The sequence below is a fragment of the Dermacentor silvarum genome, chromosome 5 (genome assembly GCF_013339745.2).
Source record: "Dermacentor silvarum isolate Dsil-2018 chromosome 5, BIME_Dsil_1.4, whole genome shotgun sequence".
Classification (NCBI taxonomy): Eukaryota; Metazoa; Arthropoda; class Arachnida; order Ixodida; family Ixodidae; genus Dermacentor; species Dermacentor silvarum.
In genome coordinates this window covers 27321206-27345652 of record NC_051158.1, presented here as the reverse complement: position 1 = coordinate 27345652, position 24447 = coordinate 27321206, and the positions used below count along the sequence as shown (strand labels likewise).

Below are 24447 nucleotides of genomic sequence, written 5' to 3'. Positions count from 1 at the left end.
TTGACCTTCGTACCGGCTGAAGAAGATACTCACACCCCCCACGACGCCTGTTGTCCGTGTCGCCGATGGCGGAACAGCCCCCGTAATTGGTATGTGTGCCGCCCGCGTCTCCTTCGCCGATCGCTCCACTATCGTGCTATTCACAGTCATCGCCCACTGTCCCCACGACATCATCCTCGGCTTGGACTTCCTCTCCGCGCATTCTGCTCTCATCGACTGTTCCGCCAGTACTCTCCGCCTTGACCTGCCTGTTCTGGATCCCTCTGAACCACACCCTAGTCGCCTCAGTTCCGTCGACTTCGTTCGCTTGCCACCTTCGGCACTGACCTACGTTGACTTAGTGTCATCCCCACCAGTGCCCGACGGTCACTACATCGCGGCTCCCATGCAAGACGTCCTGCTTACACACGGGATCACAGTGCCTCATACAGTTTTATCTATTACGGCGAATTGCGTCTGCCTGCCCGTGGTCAATTTTGGCTTGACGGCACAAGTGCTGCCACGCGGGATGTCTCTGGCCCAGCTTTGCTCATTCGAGGATCACTCAGTAGCATCTATTGCAGTAAACGACAATTCAGCCGATCCTCCTCTACCATCGCAGTCGGCAACTTGTGCCATTGCCGACTTACAGAAAATGATTGCGCCCGACATGCCGTCTGAGCACGCTCGTGAGCTCTACCGCGTTTTGTTATCCTATCACGATATTTTTGACTTTAACGATCGTCCCTTGGCCCAAACTACAGCTGTTAAACATCGCATTAATACCGGCCATGCCCCTCCTATTCATCGCCGCCCGTATCGAGTGTCCTCGGCTGAGCGTCAAGTTATTCACGCTGAAGTTCGCAAAATGCTTGCCAAGCACATTATTGAACCGTCGTGTAGTCCATGGGCGTCACCTGTTGTACTTGTAAAGAAGAAGGATGGCTCATGGCGCTTTTGCGTGGATTATCGGCACCTGAACAGGGTTACCAAAAAGGACGTGTATCCCCTACCTCGGATTGATGACGCCCTTGACTGCCTCCACGGTGCTCGCTATTTCTCCTCTATTGACCTTCGCTCCGGCTACTGGCAGATTGCCATGGACGATCTAGACCGCGAGAAGACTGCTTTTGTAACACCCGACGGTCTTTATCAATTCAAAGTGATGCCTTTCGGTCTATGTAATGCTCCTGCCACTTTTGAACGCATGATGGACTCCCTTCTTCATGGCTTCAAATGGTCCACGTGCCTGTGCTACTTAGACGACGTTATAGTATTCTCCCCAACGTTCGCTACACACTTGGAGCGCCTCTCAGCAGTCCTGGACGTTTTTCGTCGAGCCGGTCTACAACTCAACGCATCGAAGTGCCAATTCGGCCGTCGCCAGATTACTGTCCTTGGACATTTCGTTGACGCGCACGGAGTGCAACCGGACCCAGGCAAGATCCATGCTGTTACGCACTTCCCTGTTCCGAAGTGTGTCAAAGATGTGCGGAGCTTCGTCGGCCTGTGTTCGTACTTCCGCCATTTCGTGAAAAATTTCGCGGCAATAGCACGACCACTAACAGAGCTTTTGAAAAAAGACACTCCTTTCCAGTGGGGCGATAACGAGGCCTCTGCGTTCTCGCATCTAATCGACCTCCTCACAACGCCTCCCGTTCTGGCCCACTTCGATCCTTCTGCGCCTACCGAAGTCCGTACTGATGCCAGCGGCCACGGAATTGGCGCGGTACTGGCACAACGCCAGCGCGGCAGCGACCGTGTTATCGCTTACGCCAGCAGGCTCCTTTCACCCTCCGAGCGCAACTATTCCATCACTGAGCGTGAGTGTCTGGCCCTAGTTTGGGCGGTTGCGAAGTTCCGTCCATACTTATATGGCAGGCCCTTTTCCGTTGTTACAGACCACCACGCGCTTTGCTGGTTATGCTCACTGAAAGATCCTACAGGAAGACTTGGTCGCTGGGCCTTACGCCTCCAAGAATATTCGTATACTGTTACCTACAAATCCGGCCGACTACACAAGGATGCTGACTGCCTGTCTCGCTACCCGGTAGACGAGCTTGACGACGCCGACAGTAGTAACGCCGACGGCATTTTCTCTGTGTCTGACTTCGCTAACATCGCCGATGAGCAGTACCGGGACCTATCGCTGCGAGCACTCATCGAGCGTCTGCGCTCTACACCTACCGACGCCTCCGTTCGCCGATATGTCCTCCACGGCGGCATTCTGTACCGAAGGAACTTCGTCCCTGATGGATCTGATCTTCTTGTCGTGCCAAAACATCTCCGACGAACTGTGCTCTTTGAGATGCATGACGCACCCACTGCAGGCCATCTTGGGGTAACCCGCACATACGACCGCGTCCGGCGCCGCTTCTATTGGCCTGGTCTCGCTCGCTCCGTCCGACGCTATGTTGCTGCCTGTGATCCCTGCCAGCGTCGGAAAACACCTCAGGTGCTACCTGCTGGTCATCTCCAGCCGATCACCGTCCCTGGGGAACCGTTCTTTCGTGTTGGATTAGACCTCCTCGGCCCCCTTTCCCACGTCATCTTCGGGGAACAAATGGGTAGCCGTCGCAACTGATTACGCCACCCGATACGCTATCACGCGGGCTCTCCCTACCAGTTGCGCCACTGACGTCGCGGACTTTCTCTTGCGTGACATTATCTTGGTTCATGGCGCCCCGCGACAGCTGCTTACTGACCGTGGTCGCAACTTCCTGTCGAAAGTTATCGCCGACATTGTGCGTTCCTGCTCCACTCAACACAAGCTGACTACCTCATACCATCCTCAAACGAATGGCCTGACGGAGCGGTTAAACCGTACCCTTACCGATATGCTGTCGAAGTACGTTTCCAAGGACCACCAGGACTGGGACATTGCCCTTCCTTACGTCACATTTGCGTACAATTCTTCCCGGCACGACACCGCCGGATTTTCACCATTTTATTTACTGTACGGTCGCGAACCGACCTTGCCCCTTGATACGGCACTTCCTCCTGCTGCGATCTCAACAAGCGAGTATGCGTGCGACGCCATCGCCCTCGCCGACCATGCACGCCAGCTTGCCCGTGCTCGACTAACGGCCTCGCAAACCACTCAGCAGCGTCAGTACAACGCCCGCCACCGTGACGTGCAGTTTTCGCCTGGTGCGCTCGTGCTCCTATGGTCGCCCTCTCGTCACATCGGGCTTTCAGAGAAGCTCCTTTCGCGATACACTGGGCCCTACCGCGTGCTGCGCCAGGTGACGCCTGTGACGTATGAAATTGAACCTGTGAGTTCGACCTCGCCGTCTACTCTGGCATCTAGTGATGTCGTGCACGTCAGTAGGCTCAAGGCCTACTACAGTGCTTCAGAGTCCGGCCTTTAATCGCTCCGGGACGGCGCTTTTGCCGCCGGGGGTAGTGCTACGGAACAGTATTTGCCTTGACGAAGAGGCGAGCAGTGTGAAGATGACGACGAAGATTAGAGGCTACTGCGGGCTGTGGCTTCTTGGCCAAGTGCGGCGCATTTCTTTGTAAATATACTTGTATATAGCTTTTCGTCTGCGTCTTCCTACGTAACAATATCAAACTGAAAGAAACGTTTTAAATATAAAATTTAATTTTATGTTTATTTTTGCTTGTACCATCTAAGACCTCACCTGTAACCCCTTTCACGCACAGTGGTCAGGGTTGGTGACCACCCTAATAAATATCGCAACGCAGCGTCAAGTTGATCCACAGCGTATTTTTGTCAATACAGCCAGTTCGATATACTCCTGCGCTATGTGTTACATCCGAAAAAAGGTTCCGTGCAAGTTCACATACCTTTGCACCAGTAGAAACTTTCAAGGTCCAGTGCGGGAAATGGCATGCTGGCTAATGAGCCTGTTGCTTGACAATAAAAAATGCTTTCCTAGCCAACTTGCACCATCTGGGACACTTTTCAAAAAGACTAAAGGGGAAAAGGAAAAAAACTTGTTTGCTGGCTAAACAGCTATAGGTGAGTTACAGCATATGAGAACACTTGTGCCACCTGATACAGCAGAACACCCTGCAGCACAGTCCGTATCTATAGATTTTTAATTGAAACTCTAGTTCCACATGGCTGTTCACCTACTGTTCAGTATCATGGTGCTGTGTTTTCTTATGTCTGCTCAAGTAATCAGACCGTGCGAAGCACTTGGAGCAGACAGCGCAACAGTATGGTCGGTCACCTGTATGAATGCTCAGGTGTTTCTTCATGGCACTCTTCAGCGGGAACCTTTGAGGGCATGAAGGGCACTGCCATGGCTTCTCGCCTGTGTGGGTGCGCAGGTGAGTATTCAGGCGGGCCTTTCGTGAGAACCTCCGAAGACATGACGGGCATTCAAATGGCTTCTCGCCTGTGTGGGTGCAGAGGTGGTTTTTCATGCTGGACTTATTCGAGAAGCTTTGAGGGCATGAAGGGCACTGCCATGGCTTCTCACCTGTGTGGATACGTAGGTGGGTTTTCAGATGGGTCTTTCGTGAGAAGACCCGAGGGCAAGAAGGGCACTGAAACGGCTTCTCGCCTGTGTGGGTGCGCAGGTGGTCTTTCAGGTGAGTCGTTTGTGAGAAGGTACGAGGGCATGAAGGACACTGTAATGGCTTCTCACCTTTGTGGGCGTACAGGTGGTCTTTCAGGTGGATCTTTAGTGAGAAGCTCTGAGGGCATGAAGGGCACTGAAATGGCTTCTCGCTTGTGTGGGTTCGCAGGTGTTCTTTGAGCTTGGACCTTAGCGAGAATCTCCGAAGGCATGAAGGACACTGAAATGGCCGCTCGCCCGTATGGACGGACAAGTGCCTCTTCAGGGTGTCACTTCTTGAGAAGGTCCAAGGGCACAAATGGCACTTAAACCGACGATCGGTGGTATGGACCCTGGCATGTATGGACCCTGGCAGTATGGATCCTTCCAGACAAAACAGTTTATCACCCTCATAGTCACAGATGTGATCTTGGTGGAGGCATCTCTGCTCTAAATTGTCAACGTTGGCTGTTGATGGAGAAATAGAAGACTTCGATGCTGCACAAATGAAACAAAAGTAGTATTACGAAATGCTAAAAAGAACACAGATACTAAAATTAGTGAAGAGCATTCTTTTCATTTTTTGATTTGGGAGGTCTTGAGGGCGATTTCAGGTTCGATCATAGCGTTTCTCACTATAACACCTAGAGGGTAAACTGGCGCCACCATCTATGCAAGTTTCTTAAAGGGGTGCCGTGCCCTCATGGGAATGACGGGATATGTGTCTGCGAGGCTTGTGTTGGCTGGTGTTGTACGAGGCTTCGTCTAAAACGTGGATATGGCTACACAAATAACGCGTTCTTAAAATAAAATCTACATAAAAGGCTTTCATTCACCCATATTACATCTCTCAATAAAGTTTACTCACCTACAATGCAGCATCAAGCGAAGAAAAGCAAGAACAGATGACAAGTTGTTCCAAAGCGAGAGAGAATCTTGTCGTCTACCCTCCAACTTTAGCAGCCAGCTGATACTTTTTACGTTTCATAGAATTGTGCATCCAATAGTATGTCCTCAAAATTAAACAAAACATGTTTTTCTGTAATAATACAGCTAAGGTAGTTTTTACTTCCTGTTTTAGCAGGAAATGAATTATTGTGACAGACGGAACGGTGCTAGCCAGGCACGTCTTCAAGGCGTTCTGGCTCTCCAAGAACGATGCCAATCCAAATCCACAGTATACCGGCATTCCCTTGCATACCACGGCGCAGCAGCACCACATTTCGCTCTAGGTTTTATAGTGTGAAACTCTATGGGTTCGATGGAACAAATGACATACACGATGGTTTCTTACACTTGTATTACAACAAAATATTTGCTGACCACAAAAACTTAAGTGACCGTTGCAGGTAAAAATATATTAGGGATTACATCACCAATGCTATTATTCCTCCTGATTCCTATCTTGCTGCCGGGAAAGATAACAGTTATCTTCTGAGCCAAGTAGCGAGTAGTGTTACAGTAATTTAGATGAATAAGTATCATTTTTGATATCATGTGAGCATCGTTTAAAAAGACATAATTTATGCAGAATTTTATTACAAATTGGAAAATATGTGGGTGGAAACAAAAAACAAAGACGATCTAGATTTCTCTGCCAATTGAGATGAGTTATGCAATGAAAGTAGGGCAACCCACATTGGGGAACCAGACGTAGACCCAATATGTTGAAAGGTAAGTAAATTTTTTATGAAAATGGAGCTGAGCAAATCATACAACACGACTGTAATGCAAGAACCGACTGTTATTGGAGGAGAGAGAGAAACATGCTTTAATATGCTGGAGATGTTAGCAAGTCTATTCGCCTGACATGCTACTCCAGGTGCTGGGTGATTATTATGATATATACAGTGCGAAACACTTAACAGCATGTTATTGGAGGAGATACCATCATTCTACTGAATGTTTCAACTACCACTGAACCCAATACTGAATCCTTGAAAGGCGACAAAGTGGATACCGTTATCAAGGTCAGATACCGCAAGAAAACTTCAAATGCTCACCCGTGATATCGCGTTCTCCATGTGGAACACAGGAAGTTTTCAAAGCAACCGGCTGCACCACCTAGACTCTTCTCTACGTCTTCCAATCCCAGCTGGACTCTGCCATCGCGAAGCTACCCTGCTTTGCCTAATATGGCTAGGAGTGGCTTTTACCGAGGCTTTCCGAATCGAATGGGACGCTGACGCCTTGTGTGATGACTGTGGTAGTGAGGAGACTCTTCAACACCTTCTCTGTGACTGTCCTCGCTACAATTTACAGAGTCGATCGCTCGCAACCACGATAGCGTGCTTTGACCAAAGACCTTTAACAGAGGAATATGTTTTAGAATGTCGCCATCACAAGCCATGGCAGCAGAAGGTGACAAGGGCAGTGTTGAAGTTATTAAGTGCAACAGACTTGGACAAGCGGCTGTAGCCTGAACAGATAGTTCTAATGCTGCGAGTGCTACTGTGCTTTGCGGTGACAACAGCGGTGACAGAAACGCGCGGAGAGAACACTTGCCCAAAGAGCTCAAACTCCAACAGAGACGTGCACTACCTATATAGAAGAAGTACTCAAGTTGTGCAAAATCATAAACCCGCGGATGCCTGAGGACGACCGAGTCGGACATCTTCTGAAAGGCATTGCAGAAGACGTCTGTAATTTTCTGATAGGGAAAGAAGACCTCACGTCCGTCTCAGATGTCTTGCATCACTGCCGTATATTTGAGACATTTAAGACCCATCGCATTGCGCCCGAATTTGGACGACTGGGAAACGTGACAACTGTCGCCAGCGTTGATACGAGTCCGTCCACCAACCTTGCCTCTACTATCCGGGAAATAGTACGCGAAGAACTGCGGCGACACAATGAACTAGTGTGCAACACAGCTCAACCGCCGGCTAGGTACCCAGTGTATAACTCAGCGCCCACAGTACCATGCGCTACTTTGTCACCGTCTGTCTGTGTCACGGACGTCGATGTGGCTGGAACGACGTGGCCACATCTGGAGACGTTTCCGTCACAGCGGTATGGACAACGCTTTCACTCCAGCCGTGATGCACAGAGGCGAACGGCTCCTGTTCAACGTACTGGGATGCTGCATCCTGTCCGACGACCTCTGCCGCCTGAGTGCTTTGAGCGGCATTTCGTCAAACGTCCTCTGCCCTTGTGCTACAACTGTGGTATCGAGGGCCACATCGCCAGGTACTGCAACCTGGGAACACTGCGAAACCGTTCACCGGCTTCCGATCGGAGCTTGACACCACCTTCTGCCCCTCGGGTAAGCCGGTCACCGTCTCCCCGGCGTCGCTACCTGTCGCCTTCGCCGGAAAACTAGTCAGCGCGGCCGTTGGAGGTGAGGCCGCTGGACAGTCTTCGATTATGACAGTAATACCTCCGCCAATTTGCATGTTTAAAAATAATGTTTGTGTACGTGTAGACGGCGTCTCAACAATGGCCTTAGTGGACACTGGAGCGACCGTTTCCGTAATGAGTCACGCATTCAGACGCCGGCTAGGACGAAAAGTGCTGTTTTCGTGGGACCGTGCCGATGTGTTTCGTGGAGTGAGTGGAGAACTATTGTAACCTGTAGGTGTGTGCAGTGCAGCGGTTAGCTTGGGTTGTGAAACGTTTAACGCGGAGTTTGTAGTTTTATCTCATGCTACGCATGACATAATTCTGGGCCTCGATTTTCTTAAGCTGTGTGGTGCCAATGTCGATTGCCGAACGGGAGAAATTACTGTAGATTCGAGCCTTCCGGCCGTCTTTGTGGAACACCCGCCGTGTTACGAATGTGCCCTTTGTGTGTCCGCAGATACCATCGTACCGCCGCTGTCTGCCAAATGTGTCCCAGTCGCCTGTTCTCCTGCAACCGACAGAACATTTGACGCTACCGTAGAGCCCGTTCACCTTAGTTGCCTGAAGAAGAATGTTCTGGTGCCCTATTGCACGCTGTCGGTTATCGGCGGGCGTACTGTATTATGGACGATAAATTGCTCCAATGAACCCACAATACTACCGGAGGGTCTGAAACTTGCAGCTATTCGTGAACATCAAGTATTGTTGCTCGCCATCCTTGCAGAAGCCCCCGATGCCACGGATGAGTCCCAGTCGGATGCATGCGCCACGGACACTTCGATGATGGCTATGATAAACAAATCGCTCAGCACTAACCAACGTCAGGAACTGGCAAATATTCTACGAAAACACTTCGCGGTGTTCGACTTTTCCCAGCAAGAGGCTCCACCATCCATTCCCCTTTCTCGTGTACAGCATCGCATAGACACGGGATCTTACCAGCCTCTGCGACAAAAGCCATACCGGGTGTCACCTTCAGAGCGCAAGGTGATCAATGACCAAGTCCGTGACATGCTAAAGAAACACGTTATCCAAGAATCGAGTAGTCTGTGGGCAGCCCCAGTAATTCTAGTTAAACAGAAATATGGCACATGGCGATTTTGCATTGATAACCGCCGCCTCAACGCTGTTACCAAGACGTATACCCTTCGCCACGGATTGATGATGCTATAGATTGCCTTTCTTCAGCCTCATACTTTTCGAGTGTAGACTTGCGGTCCGGATACTGGCAGATTCCGATGCACAAGGCAGACAAGGAAAAAACAGCATTCGTTACACCCGACGGACTTTTCGAATTTAATGTGATGCCGTTTGGGCTGTGTAATGCGCCTGCAACTTTTGAGCGCTTCATGGACAACATTCTGCGTGGTTTGAAGTGGGAAGTCTGCATGTGTTATTTGGATGATGTCGTGATTTTCGAACGCACGTTTAGTGAACACAACGCTCGCCTCAATCTTGTACTAGAGTACCTAGGCAAAGCACGCTTGGTACTAAACTCCAAGAAATGTCGCTTTGGAGAACACCAAACACTAGTTCTAGGCCACCTAGTGGACAAAGAGGGCATAAGACCTGATCCAGCAAAAACTGCTGCGGTCGAAGCCGTTCAGCAACCTCGCTCAGTAAAAGAGCTACGAAGCTTCTTGGGCCTTTGCTCCTACTTCAGTCGGTTTATTTCCCGGATTTGCTCACATCGCGCATCCATTGACGTGTCTGCTTCAGAAAGGCGTTCAATTTGACTGGACCCCAGAATGTGCCTGCGCTTTTCGTGAACTGAAATTCCGTTTGACGTCCCATCCAGTTCTCAAACACTTCGATCCCTTGGCTCCCACTGAACTGCACACGGATGCTAGCGGTATTGGTGTCGGCTCAGTTATTATTCAACGCTTCAGCACCAAAGAATACGTCGTAGCATACGCGAGTCGCTCTCTAAGCAAGCCCGAGCGCAATTACACCGTCACAGAACAAGAATGTCTCGCGGTGATTTTCGCAGTACTGCGCTTTCGGTCATACCTGTACGGACTCCCTTTCACCATCGTCACAGACCATCACTCGCTGTGCTGGCTCGTCAATCTGCGTGATCCATCAGGTAGGCTTGCACGTTGGACACTCCGTCTACAGGAGTACGACATCACCGTTTCCTATAAAAGCTGTCGACGGCACTCCGACGCCGACTGCCTGTCGTGGCTACCGCTTCCCACGACCGACTGTGATGCGGACAACTTTGACCACTACATTGTATTCTTGGAGCCAGCTTTCCTGATCTCAATACCTGTAAGACTGAGCAGCAAAACGACGACACTTTAACCCTTTGCGGTCCGATGTCGGGCAGGGCCCGACAACGCAACACGGCCGTAGCGGTCCGCTGTCGGGCACCGCCCAACAAGGGGGTTCGGGGGTTAAATTTCGCGGTTTTTCTCACTGCAATTTGTGCGCATTCTTTGTATACACGATGTGCCATCGCTTGAGGGATAAATAAACTTTGTTTCTTAAGTTTACTTATCTTTTCACTAGGGTGCAGCACAATGTTCAGCACGGCTTCTGGATACCAGAGCGTTCTCACTTGCACGCGGAACAGCACGTTCACGCGCAATTAACACGGTGCGCCATCTCTTGAGGGTTAAATAAACTTTGTTGAACTTTACTTCTCTTTGCACTAGGGTGCAGCACAATATTCAGCACGCCTTCTGGATACCAGAGCATTCTCACTTGCGCGCGGAACAGCACGTTCGCTGAGAAGCATGACCACTTTTTCATCGCGTGCGTTTTACGGTGGTGCATTTAGTGAAAGCTTCTAGGGGTTTCCATTGTCATTAGCTTTATTTTAAGGCGCACACAGCTGCAGAATCATGGTGAGAAAGAACAGCGAAAGAACAGTACCGTCGCAACCTCATCCAACAGCTGGTGGGTGACCTGAGGGCTAGAGCCAAAAAGCGAGGCCCGTCTGCGCGGAAGGAGTGTGAGGAAAGGCTAGATGGGAGGAGCCATTTCATATACAAGCTCCCAGGCTGAAGCAGCAAGGACTGTACCCCTTGTAGCGATCGAAAAAGAAACGGAGGCAGGAGGGAACCTGTGTTTTTCTGCAAAACCTGCAGTAACAACCCTGGCCTGCACCCAGGAGAAGGCTTCGAGCGGTATCACACGTTGCTCAAATATCGATAGAGTAGTTGCCTGCAGAATGCAAGAAAAAAATATATATCCTCTGAGTTTTTTTCCAGAGTTAGTTGTTTTCTTAGCGGCGTCACAAACTGGCAATATAGTTTCGGCACCAGAACAGCCGGAAAGTGGGTAACAGTTTTGGACCGCAAAGGGTTAAAAATGCTTGCTGCCAAACAGAAATCAGCAGCCAATCGTTATTGCACAAGTGACGGGCTTCTGTACAAGAAGAACTATTCTCCCATTGGCTCACGATATCTCATGGTGGTCCCGAAAAGTCTGCACACTTCCATCTTGCGGGCTATGCATGACGAACCAACCTCCGGTCATTTGGGAGCAGCTAGAACGCTTTGCCGTCTTCAAGAACGATTTTACTGGCCTAATATGCGTCAGACGACGCGACAGTACGTGTCGCTGCAACGAATGTCAACGTCGCAAACGTCGCACAAGTACTCCTCCTGGTAGACTACACCCTGTGCCGCCCCCAAGGACTCCATTCGAGCAAGTCGGGATCGACCTTCTCGGCCCATTTCCACGGTCCTCTAACGGAAATCGCTGGATCGTAGTGTGCACTGACCACCTGACACGCTACTGTGAGACGGCCGCAATACCATTGGCTACTGCAGCCGACGTGTGCGTTTTCTTACTACGTTTTATTACCCTCCGACACGGGCCTCCTAAAGTCGTTATTAGCGATCGCGGGCGACAGTTTACTGCAGATGTGGTCGAAGAGATGCTTCGTCTGTGTTCAAGTTTTCGACACTCTACGCCGTACCATCCACAAACGGCCTTACGGAACGCACCAACAGAACTCTCACGAACATGTTGTCCATGTACGTCTCGACGGATCACAAGAACTGGGACAGCGTTCTACCTTTCGTAACTTATGCATTTAACTCCGCCCAGCACGAAACTACCGGCTACAGCCCCTTCTTTCTTCTTTACGCTCGGCCGCCACGTTATACCCTTGATACGATCTTCCCATTTCTGAACCACGATGATGCCTGCATATCGGAGACCATCTGTCGTGCAGAAGAAGCCCACCGCCTTGCTTATTTGCGCACTCTTGCTTCACAAGATAGCTCGAAGGCACGTTACGACCGCCGACACCGACACGTCACATATGATCCCGGTGACTTATGCCACGTACACACTAGCGGAAAAACGCGCGCCGCGCCGCGAAAGCAGCCGCGAAGCGGGTTTTTCTTGCCGCGGCAGCTATCGCTCCTGGACCGATTTCTTGCGGTTTGCCGCGTGCCGCGGATGAAGGAGACCAATGACAGCGGCCCGCTTCCGTGACGTGCGCGCGGGAAACTGGTGCCATGCGGACCCGCCCGACCGCTTGTTTCTCGTTTCGCACTATCATCTGCACGCGTGAGCTCCCGGATAGTTCGAGAAGGGGAGAGGAGTCTAGTCGGTCACGTAATTGCCGCAGCGTCGCGCCGCCGGTTGGTGTGGCCGTCCTGCCGCTGCTGCGTTTTGCCGCCGGCGGCGCGCCACGCGCGTTTTGCCGCTAGTGTGTACGTGCCATTAGTGTGGATGTGGACGTCTACAAGAAAATGTGGGTTGTGCGAAAAACTACTGGCGCACTATGTTGGACCTTACGTTGTGTTAGACCGTATAAGCGAATAGACATACCGCATAGCACGTCTCCTTTCAAATGGTCGATGCTCTTCAACGACTGAAGTGACTCATGTTGCCAGCTTGAACTCCACTCGAGATGCTGTTTGACTTGCCCGGTGGGCTTCGTCTACCTGGGGGGATGTGTTACAAGCGTGAAAGCCTTGTATGATTTGGGTACGTGCCGCAAGCAGTAGTGGGACACGGGGTACGAGAGGGCAGAAGAAAACGTTCGCCTAGCGATAGCAGAACCTCGGCTGGCGCCCAAGACCGTCGGTTGCGTCCCAATAAAGCCTCTCTTCACGGAGAGTTACCCCTAACAATATTTTCATCGCGCGCACCTCTTGAGGACACATCAACTCCTTCCATGTTACTTGGTGAAAGCATGCTACACACTTGAATGCTAAGAACACCTCCCAGCAAAAAACATTTCCAACTAAAATGATTATTTTGCTACCACAAGGTTATGCGGGCTTGTGCAAAGTTTTGTTTCACTCTTCGCTGCAAGCCTTTTTGTTTTTGGAAGCTATAAAATATAGCATGGACATTCGGTGACCTACATCACGTTATGCTCCCACAATGACCCATGGTACTTTATAAAGTACCCTATCGTAGGGTTTCTAGAATAAAACGCCACTCATGAAACTTTCACACTGTATTTACAATGTGAAAATATCATCTCACACCAGAAAATCTACAACATGTAACTTGTAGATTTTATTTGGGCCTTAATGGGTTAACTGTGTTAACGAAAAATCAGGAAACTGTGTAAAGTTGCTCCAACGCTGTAATCCGATTGGCATGTTAGCAACAGGAATTGCTTTATTAGGGACATCTCTTTTCATGACATTTTTCCTCGTACCGAAGTATGAGGTTTAATTGCATGTGGTTTGTCGGCGTAGTGAAGCCGTGTCGCGCAGTGGGTGATAATGTTATTGCAAATGTGCTCCCGTGATGATCCAACTTTGAGAACGTAGGCAAGCATGTGTTGCATTCCAAAGACGGCTCATTGCTCTCCGAGTACAAACTGGGAATAGGCGATGTCCCGTAGGCACCGGCTGCTAGGCGTAGCCCTTGATTATGAACTGGATCTAATTGCCGGAGGTACGACTGTCTGGCTGAGCCATAAATTATGCAACCAGAGTCTATGTTACTGCGTACTAAGCAACGACAGATACACAGAAGACATTTGCGGTAAGTGCCCCAGTGCTTTCGGGACAGGACTTGGAGAACATTAAGTGCCTTGCTTGCGTTAACCTTCGAACTATTTATGTGCGCTAGGAAGTTCAGCTTCTTATCGAATAAAACCCCTAAACACTTGTGGTCTTGTTTGATTGGCAGTGTGACTGCATGTAGTTTCAAGATAGGGTCCGGTTGTAAGCCCCTTTTTTTGCAAAGAACCACAGCCGCAGCTTTTTCATCAGCGAAACGATAGACATTTTATTTGTCCACTGTGTCAATTGATTTAAAGTGATCTGAATTGTTTGCAAGTTAGCATGTGCGATGCGCAGCATGCAACTTAGAGATCATCATCGTATAAAGAATGCATTAGAGAAGATGACATAATTCTGCTTCTGGAGTTCATTTTCACCACTGACGATGTTGTACGTAGAATACAACTCTGCGGCACACCGTTTTCCTGGAGGAATGTGCGTGAAAGCACTGTGCCCAGACGCACCTGAAATGTTCGATTGGACATAAAGTTCGCTGGACACCTCAGCAGCTTGCCACGAATCCCTAGGTCTGACAAATCCTTCGATATACCAAATATCCATGTAGTATTGTAGGCTTTATGCATGTCAAAGAAAATTGTGAGACAGTGTTGTTTGTGTAGAAAGGCACTGCGTGTTTCATATTATAATCGAAACAGGTGATCAGTTGTTGAACCCTTTTTATACCCGTATTTATGATTGTCTAACAGGTTTTGTGTATCAAGGGTAAATGTTAGCATGGTGTTCAGTATACTTTCATAGGATTTTGTCAAACAGCTAGTAAGAGCGATAGGGCGATAGCTGCTGGGGGATTTGGAGAGCTTTCTGGATTTTATGAACGGTACTATTATTGCGTTTTTCCGTGCTTTCGGCATTACTATTTCACAAATCATGTTAAAACTTCCACCAGAGCCTCTACTAAGCTTGTGACAAATGGGCAAGCATTGAATAGTGGATACGGTCAAGACCCACTGCTGTTTTTTTGCCAGCAGGAGGTACTTTGTTTACTTTAATTTTAGCAGTGTCAGGGGAGCATATAAGGTCCACTTAAAGGGGTTGAGACATCAAATTTGTGGCTTGCATGCTCTTTGTTTCAACCGTTTATTGCTCCAGGAAGCATGACACACCCCCCGCTCGAAGATTCATATATTCTCGGTAAATAATTTAATATCGCATTATGTATGTGAACGATTTTTCAGTTTCAGTTTCTTTGCACCGAGTCACTGTCTAGGAAGGAAGCTTGGTCATGTGGGCCCACAAAACTATGACGCACGCACTGCTGCATCGTGCGTGCGTCATACACGCGCGAACAAAACCATGCTCTCAGCACAGGCAAACAAAACCATGCCTACAGTTGTCATGGCTAGTTGCTGCAGCTCCGATTCCGACTCTACGTCTCCGTCCTATGCGACTCACTGCACTCTAGACACGAGGCTCTCTAGGCTTGCCCGGTGCTGTGGGTCATCTCTCATTGTAAGTCATTCTAATGTGGTACGACACCACTAAAACTTTCATTACGCATGCAACACATTGACATCGGTGTCAATCGTACTAGCGATAGGTCTCGATCGCAAGAACGAGCATTTAAGCACTCTTTGGAAGCTAATTAAAATTTTTTTTAAACATCTGGTGTGTCCAACACTTCGTGTTTCGTGTTGAGTGTCAAAATTTGGTGTCTCAAGCCCTTTAAGGCACCGGTAGTTCGTAATTTGTTTTTCAGCGAATTTTTGTACGACAGGAACGTACAGTGCAGTCCACTTATAACGATATCAAGAATAACGAAAAATCTGATTGTTATAACTGATTATCGCTACATATGGACTGCCGTAAAGAAAAAAAGCTGCCAAACATACATTTGTAACTCCAAAGCCAAATTTGCCACTTGGAATAAAAAATGAATGTTGTAGAAAGTAGGCTGTGAAAAACAAATGTTTATTTATACCTCTAAACAGCATGTCAAACGTTACGCACTACAATATAGTCATAAATCTTCACTTGCTTTTGCAGAAACTACAGGTTCAACACTCTGTTGTGCATCGCATCCAGCTGCTGTGCTAACACTGGTGACTATAATTTAGTGTGCATGATATCAATGATTGAGTCAATTGACAACAGCAAATTTTGTGTTGACATCAAGGTCGGTGTAAAAGACGGACCATTGTCAATCTCGTCGTCACTGGCGCTGCTGTCGTCGCCTTCGTCACACAGCGGCGACGGCGCGTGCAGCGACAACGATCACTCCGTCGGAGATCTCTTTGCAGAACGTGGTAACACTGTGCATTCAGAAACGACCCCATTGACGGACAACCTATTCCATCATCAGTAGCGACGTGTTCCTCGAGTTCGGTAATGCCAGCGGCTTCCCCTGTGTTGGTTTCACCCATGAGGGGTTCGGCCCTGGTGCACAAGGCCAGCCTTTTACGTTGATCGGCATGGCCACTGGTTGTAGCCTTCATGATCGTGCCGCCCCCAGTTTTCAGAATCGTAGATATCAACTGCACGAGCTCGTACGCACCCTCTCGTGCCAAGTGAAAATGATGGCACGCACTTAGTTTCCTATTCCGAAACCAGCAAATCTCGTCGGTCGTCGCATATTGCATCCACAGCCATCACAGCCAACTCTACTGCGATAAGCATCTTCACCTATGCGTTTAACAGCACCTGTGGCATAGTGTCATTGGAAGCTTAATACACGCATTTAATGAGCGATTTTCCAAACACACCGCTGTTCCCTGCTGCAGGCGGTGTGAAGTGAGCGTCATGTTTCGCTGTGGTGGCATCGTATTCCGGCATCACCCACCAGCTCGATTTCATTTCGGTTGCCTGTCACCACATTTAATCTAATGACGAGACATATCAAAACCCAGAAAAAAGTTTTATTTTCCATCTAAATCAGCAAAGAACACCAAGAATAAGTAAATCAACAAAAAGAAAAATATTTTGTGCAGGTTTTTCAGCAATAGGGGGAGAACACCAGGATGCAAACTGGAAGTGGGCTTCACCCAAGTCCACCTAAGGCTCCGTTTTTAATTTTTATAGACAGCTATCATCATGTGTGAACATTTCATTTGCTTTACATCACATGTGTGACACCACCACAGTTGGATTTCTTGCATCGGCCTGTCTCCTCTGACCTTGCTTTCAAAAGACAGTGAGTTCCGTGCCAAACTTATTCCTCATCCATATTCCTGCTTTAAACTAACAAATGCTGCTTGCTGCGTCAGTTAAGAGCATATGAGGGCACTTGTGCTACCTGTGCAGCAGAACACCCTGCAGCATGCTCCATGTCTATAGATTTTTAATTCAAAATTAGAGTAGTCTACATGCCTATTGACCTACTCTACAGTACCATGGTGCAGTGTTCTTGTATGTGTGCTCAAGTAATCAGCCCACGCAAAGGACTTGGAGCAGACAGCGCAACAGGTACGGTCGGTCACCTGTACGAAAGCTCAGGTGTTGCTTCCTGGCACTCTTCAGTGAGAATTTCTAAGTGCATGAAGGGCATCGAAATGGATTCTCGCCCGTGTGGGTGTGCAGGTGTGCCTTGATGCTGGACTTGCACGAGAAGCACCGAGCGCACGTAGGTATTGAAATGGCTTCTCGTCTGTGTGGGTTCACAGGTGTTTCTTCATGCTGGACTTATGCAAGAAACATCGAGGGCATGAAGGGCACCGCCATCATGGCTTCTCACCTGTGTGGGTGCCCACATAGCTTATAAGCAGGTGTTTCGTGAGAAGCTCTGCAGACATGAAGGGCACTAAAATGGCTTCTAGTCTGTGTGGGTTTCCAGGTGTCTATTCAAGTTGCACCTGCGCGCGAAGCTTCGAGGGCATGAAGGGCACAGCCATGGCTTCTCACTGGTGTGGGTGCGCAGGTGGCTTTTCAGATAGGTCTTTCGTGAGAAGCTCCGAAGGCATGAAGGGCACTGAAACGGCTTCTCGCCTGTGTGGGTGCGCAGGTGGTCTTTCAGGTGAGTCGTTTGTGAGAACGTACGAGGGCACGAAGGGCACTGTAATGGCTTCTCACTTGTGTGGGTGTGCAGGTGGTATTTCAGGTGAGTCCTTAGTGAGAAGGTACGAGAGCATGAAGGGCACTGAAATGGCTTTTCACCTGTGTGGGTGTGCAGGTGGTCTTTCAAGTGGGCTTTTCGTGAGAAGCTCTGAAGGCATGAAGGACACTGAAATGGCTTCTCACCTGTGTGGGTGCGCAAGTGATCTTTCACGCTGGACTTACGTGAGAAAGTTTGAGGGCACGAAGGGCACTGCCACGACTTCTCACCTGTGTGGGTGCGCAGGTGGGTTTTCAGGTGGGCCTTTCGTGAGAAGCTCTGAAGGCATGAAGAGCATTCAAACGGCTTCTCGCCAGTGTGGGTGTGCAGGTGTTCTGTCAGGCTCAACTTGCACGAGAAGACCCTAGGGCAAGAAGGGCACTTAAATGGCTTCTCGCCTGTGTGGGTGCGCAGATGGTATTTCAGGCGCATTTTTCGTGAGAAGCACTGAAGGCATGAAGGGCACTGAAATGGCTTTTCACCTGTGTGGGTGTGCAGGTGGTCTTTCAAGTGGGCTTTTTGTGTGAAGCTCTGAAGGCATGAAGGGCACTGAAATGGCCGCTCACCCGTGTGGGCGTACAAGTGCCTCTTCAGGGTGTCCCTACTTGATAAGCTCTTAGAGCACAAATGGCACTTAATCAGATGCTCGCCAGAATGGACCTTGGCATGTGCTTCCGGACGAAACTGTTTATCAGCCTCATAGTCACAGAGATGATCTAGGTGGAGGCATCCCTGTTGTGAATTGTCCCCGCTGGTTGTTGATGTGGAAATAGAAGGCCTCGATGCTGCACAAATGAAACAAAAGTAGTACAGCTGAACCCACTTATAATAACAATATTCAAGTGCCAAGAAAATTCCATTGTTATAACCGGGCTGCATGAAACAAAATCTAAAGGATGGCATGGCTGTTGTAAGAAAACTATACAGGTGGGGAGGCCAGTGCCCCCCCCCCCCCACACCACCTTCCTCCATCCGGCTGCTGATAGTGTTGACTGTTCAAGTCTACTTGGACCACACTCCGATCACGTGTAACAAGCCGCGGCTGTCAGCATTCAAGAATGGCACAGCTATAACAACTGCAAAGCGGGGTCACGGGCGGCAATGGATATGTGAGCTCCGCCGAGGCATCGCTTTGGTGGCCTCAAAAGGAGACTGTTAAAAAATGCGAGAAGGTTGCCACAGCAGCCCCTCAGCTTGAGAAGTTCAGAAGAAACACTGGGGCGATAACGCCACCAGCACCTCACCATGTACTTCTCACTGGCTTGTACGAGAAAACGCTATGTCCATCAGCTTTGCTTGCTTTACTAAAGCGAAGCTTGCCGACAGCCTTCTCCAAGGCGTCCTGGTGCTCCACAAAGTGCAGCAGAAGGTCTCTCACCAGAACGAAGCCCCAGAGGGACTGAATCACTTGCAGGGCCCTCCTCCAAGGACAAGGTTGATGCAGCCTGCCCTACCGCGTCATTGCTGCCGTCGTCGCTGTCCAATGCAAGCATGTTCGCAACGATTGCCTCATTGGTTAGAAGCCCTTTCTTTCTAAGTATATAGCAGTGCGCTTTCGTTTCAGTGCGAGGCAACGTCGTTTAACGTTTTGCATTGCTAATGATTAGCGGGCAGATCAGCCGTCTTCCATTTCGGCAGCGAGTCAAAAGAGGCTGAGAAACCACATGGCCAGGAACGACTTCAACGCTAGCAACAAAGACGAATCCGAGCGCCTTAAACCATTGGCACAACTGCGCGGTGTAACGAGTCAGTGTACAATCACGGAGAAGCGCAGCACTATCAGTGCAGTAGGCACAGCCCATTTGTTTTTCCGAGTGTGGTGCGGGGTAGAGCTATGGGCACAGTCCATTCTTTTTCGGAGGGGTGGAAGGGTGACGGGTGAGAGGTGCGCGAGGCTGGTGATGCGGTGAAGGCTGGCAAACAGCGCTGCGGCGTGTGGCGGCTCAAATATATATTTTTTTTCAACATTACCTTTCGGCACGGACACCCAGTGGCCAGACTACATTGTTATAACCAATAATGCGGCCTGGGGGTATTGTAGCAAGCAGGTAATTTCACCACAGGAAACATACAAAAGTTGACTGAATTGTTAAAAGTGGTATCGTTATAAGTGGGTTCGAATGTATTATTAAATGTGCAAGAAGAACCGATACTAAAGTTATTCATGAACTTCCTTTTTTTTTATTTGGGATGTCTTGAGGGTGATTTCAGGTATAATGGAACAAATTACACCTAGGGGTCCTTTTTGATTTATTCAATATTTCTGCATCTGAACGCTTCATGACTGTTTGTGAAGTCCACCTGTATAAATTATTTTTCAGAATAGTAAAAAATTACGAAGTGAAAGAATCTGGACTGTTTGAAATGCAGGAACATGAACGACCCTTAGACGACAGTGTCAAAAAGCTGCGACCCAGCTTGCTCTCTGATCCTCAATCAGCACTGGAGGTTTGAAGGACATATTTGGCATTTGCAAAACCTATGATTTTCTGGCATGACAAATTTCTTATATGGGACAGTTTTACTGCCCATCTTCTTAAAGCTTGCATTTTTTTTTTTTTTTACATTTACGACCAAGCCATCACTAAATTTAAAACCCCCAATGTTCATATTGAAGCGCCAGAATTTCTGCCTTCTGATTTAAAACATCATCAAGCACTGACACTTGCTTGGCAACCATTGCTTCCAGCCACATCAGAAACGCTCCCTTAAGTTCTGGGTGGGCACCATGGCAGACATTCTTCTGTTCGGATCCAGCAGATTTCTCGGTGGCTTCTAAAATCAACACCTTGCTTTTTAGGGAGTCTAATAGAGTCTGCTTCGAGATTTCAAATTCCTTTGTGACGTCCGCTTGCGATCAGCCACTTTGCACTTGCCAGATAATGGTGGCCTTATATTCTATCATCAAACTGCTATAATTTCCTCGCTTCGAAGCCTTTATCGAAGTGGAGGCGGACGACAAAGACGGTGTCAGCGCCATCTGCAGACGATCGCTTGTTGAAGCAGCTGAGCCTAGCGTCGCGGTATGCGGCGTGGGCCAGCTTACGATTCACATAGTTTTGCCTGTTGAAGCCGCCACAGTGCCAATCGAAAGAGGGGCACCTCGCAGCTATACTCGGATATCGCCAGCGCACAAGGAGGAAGCGCAGAAACGTGCCAAATGAAAATGATTGCACGCGCTTAGTTTCCAATTCTGATACCAGCAAATCTCTTCGGCCATCGCACGTTGCATTCAGAGCCATCGCAGCCAACGCCATTGCAATAAGTATCTTCACCTATACGTTTCACAGCACCTGTGGCAAAGTGTCTTTGGAAGCGTAATGCACGCATTTAATAGTAGGTGATAATCCAAACACGCCACTGTTTCCTGCTGCAGGAGGCGTGAAATGAGCGTCATGTTTTGCTGTGGCGGTATCGTATTACGGCATCATCCACCTGCTCGATCTCATCTCAGTTTTCCGTCACCATTTTTAAACACTGTGGAATCGGAAAACCACACAACATATCTAGATCCGTTCGAGCACCCCTACCTCGTCGCACGTGGACCCTCACACTGCAACGATTCTCGCCGAGAGAGCATGTCAAATCTTCCCATCGAAAGCTGCTGACCTAGGTCCAATTCGAAGAGTGCAAACGAGAGCTTGCGATGCATCAAAGAAAACAACACACATCTCAAGCTGCTTGGGCCCCACCAGTTCAGCGTGTTTCAGCGTCTCATGCTGCAACAGTTTGCGCAAGGCGTAGATGTTAACTACAGTTGAGTCTGCCAAATGTTTCAGTGACTTCAGATGGTATGTTTGCCCAGTTAAAATGTCTTTTGTAGTGTTTTTTTTTTTTCCAAAAATGCTTTCGCATACTACGATAAAAGCAATGGCATTACATTTTACAACCATTTAAGGTAATACACATCCATGGGCAAGGTGTTGCAATCATGAGAATGACACACCCCATGCCGAGCACTTTGGTGCCGAAAGACCATGGCATCACTATAAACGTGAAGCCATGGCCTCCAAGATTAGACAATGAAGCACCAAATTGTGGAGGCCATGGGTACGCCATGAATGAACAGGCCGAGCAGGCTTGGCAACTGTGGCACGGCACTTTTTGCCAACGCCCTACTGCCACTCATGTCACCACATGAAGTCATGGCAAAGTGAAATGTGGAATTGGGAGCAGCTAAAATTCCAGTTCAGCTTAAGGTTAATTCTCATGTCGCTTGTATTTTAAATTTTTTATGAGCGATAAGATAGGTTTGTGTGGGTCGATCTTGATCATTTATTTTGCTGTTTGTTTAATGGCATGCTGAGAATAGATCTTGAGTACATACGGTGACCCAAAAAATGTGTACCAGGCAGCGGCGCACCAATGGAGGGGGGGGGTGTTGTAACCTCCCCCTGAGGCGAGTTAACCTCCCACCCTCCTCCCCTCCCACGTGTTTAGCCCCACCAGTCCAACGTGTAGCTTCAGTGCTCTGTTCACATTGCCATTACAGTTCAGGAAGTGGCCTGAGGTCGAATTCTCATTAACAAAAACACGCTATCACTGTCGTTTATTTATTCATTCACGCTGAAATTACTTTGAGCAAAATGCTGAAGAAATAAACATTCTCATAATCCTTGGTGTCGTTATTTATTATAATTATTAGGCATTTTATTTGGTGTTGGATTCCTCTGGATAAAGCAAGGAAGTTGCATATTATGCAAAGTGCTTGCTCCCCGCCACCACCACAAAAATTCAACTCCCCCTTGGGAGAGATCCTCGGTTCGCTACTGGTACCAGGGCCCCTTTAAAGGGAAACTGAACAGGTTTTAGATTTCTAAAAAGTGACGTTTTTCTGAAGCGCAGACACTTGAAATCCCCGGTACGAAGTTTTGTTTTTCCATCATGCAAGTAGCGGCGGCGTAATCAAGAATTAAAATCGCAGCTATGCTCCGCCCACCGCGGCTCGCGGAGTCAGCCCGCGGCGGCGGCGGAAGGGGAAAGCTAGCGGAAATGACGTCAATATAGGGGTCCCAGGCGCCCACGCGGAAAGCGTGTGCAGGTTTTGCGCGTCAGTAGTGTTGTATCCGTGGCCTTTATCGCAAATGATCAAGATCTCCACACTGCGTTTCCGGCTAACGCTTCAAAGGACTGTTACCGCAAGAATTCCGTCTAAAAAGCATACAGTGTCACCATGCCATCCTTTTGCGCTGCTTACGTAAGGCTGTACGAGCACCGGCGGCTGAGATGACGTCATCTTTCACAATTTCCCACGGCAGAAAAAACAAGCTGCTCAGTGAATCGCAGCGGTGAAACGAAGTAATTTCAAACCTTCAAGAACCACTCTTCTCCGTTCAAAACATTTTTGGGACAGTGATTACCATCAGAGTTTATCGCTGATGCGTGCAATGGGAATTCCAGTGAAATCTGCTCGACTAAAGCCAGGCGTGGTGCCATCGATCTTCGCTCATAAACGGAATGAATCGCCGCCACCGAGAGCAGCCTTCTGTGATACACTTTGTTTTGTTTTTTTCTGTCTTGCAAGAATTTCGTTTACTTCCTGGCAGCACAAACATTCTTCTTCTATTTCCATTGCACTGCGGTGCATGCAGGAGCACCTGTCGCAACAGAAATATACGTCAGGTAGAAAAGACACCTAAAATAAAGTTTCAGTGTCACGCCAGGCATCCGGCCGCACTCGGATACCTAAGTGCCCATACGCCTAATGAGTGCTTACATCACTTGCTTTAAGGAAAGCGGCGGATTGTTCAAAAGCGTGAAACGACACGAGTGGACTTTTACCTCTTATCGTTTCAACACAACTGGGAATCGAGGGCCAAAAAGCATAAAATAGAACTACAGTAAACTGCATAGATATGCATAACAACGTGAAGTGGCACACGTCTTTGTTTTTCGTTATATTTCCGCACGACATTGCAAGCAGCCCAAGCACGTCGTCGCGGCGTCGAACGCTGGTTCTAGCACCGTGGGTCACAAAACAGCACAGCTATACTGCAAAAATATGAAAAATTCACTTCCGTGCGGCGTATATTTTACTGGCACGTCTGCACCTTGTATTGTTATCTTAGTAACTTGGTAAATGCAAAATGCACTGTGCTGACAGTGCATCCCCGCATTCGCTGCAAGATCGAATAACTCGATGATTGCACGCATTGTTTGTTGCGGTCACAGCACAGCAGAATGCATCTTTGGATCTAATATCTACACTGAATTAAATTATATTGCAAATACAATAATTTCCATGCAATGTGTACCTTCAGGGCAATTCGGCAGTCACTCTTTATTACTTGCAAGCCAGCAACAGTAGAATGCACTGTGTACAAAACGAGTCTCTCTTTCCGTCTTCTGTTATAAGGACGCCCGGTATGAAATAATACAATCGCACTCTGACTGCTAAGGCTATATAACATGGTACAGCTTCAGAAAAACGTACGAATACGTAAGAATACGTATCGCGTGGCACATAAGAATACGTACCACGCGATACTGTCAACGCGGTGTCGCAATTACGTCCTCGGATCCGGCGGGTTCCGGCCATTCCAACTTCCGCGCTGGCGATCGCGCT

At 48.7% G+C, this 24447-nt stretch overlaps 1 protein-coding gene across 1 annotated transcript in view; it reads right to left on the bottom strand.

The window, feature by feature from the left end:
- LOC119453139 (zinc finger protein 91-like) overlaps window positions 1-24447 on the bottom strand; it is a 124410-nt gene that overhangs the window by 50855 nt on the left and 49108 nt on the right. The window contains exons 10-12 of the mRNA XM_049667874.1: window positions 18113-18667; window positions 17693-17944; window positions 4226-4430 (exon numbers count right to left, since the gene is read on the bottom strand). Of these exons, the coding sequence (XP_049523831.1) occupies window positions 4226-4430; window positions 17693-17944; window positions 18113-18667 (1012 nt within the window). The remainder of the gene's footprint in view (window positions 1-4225; window positions 4431-17692; window positions 17945-18112; window positions 18668-24447) is intronic.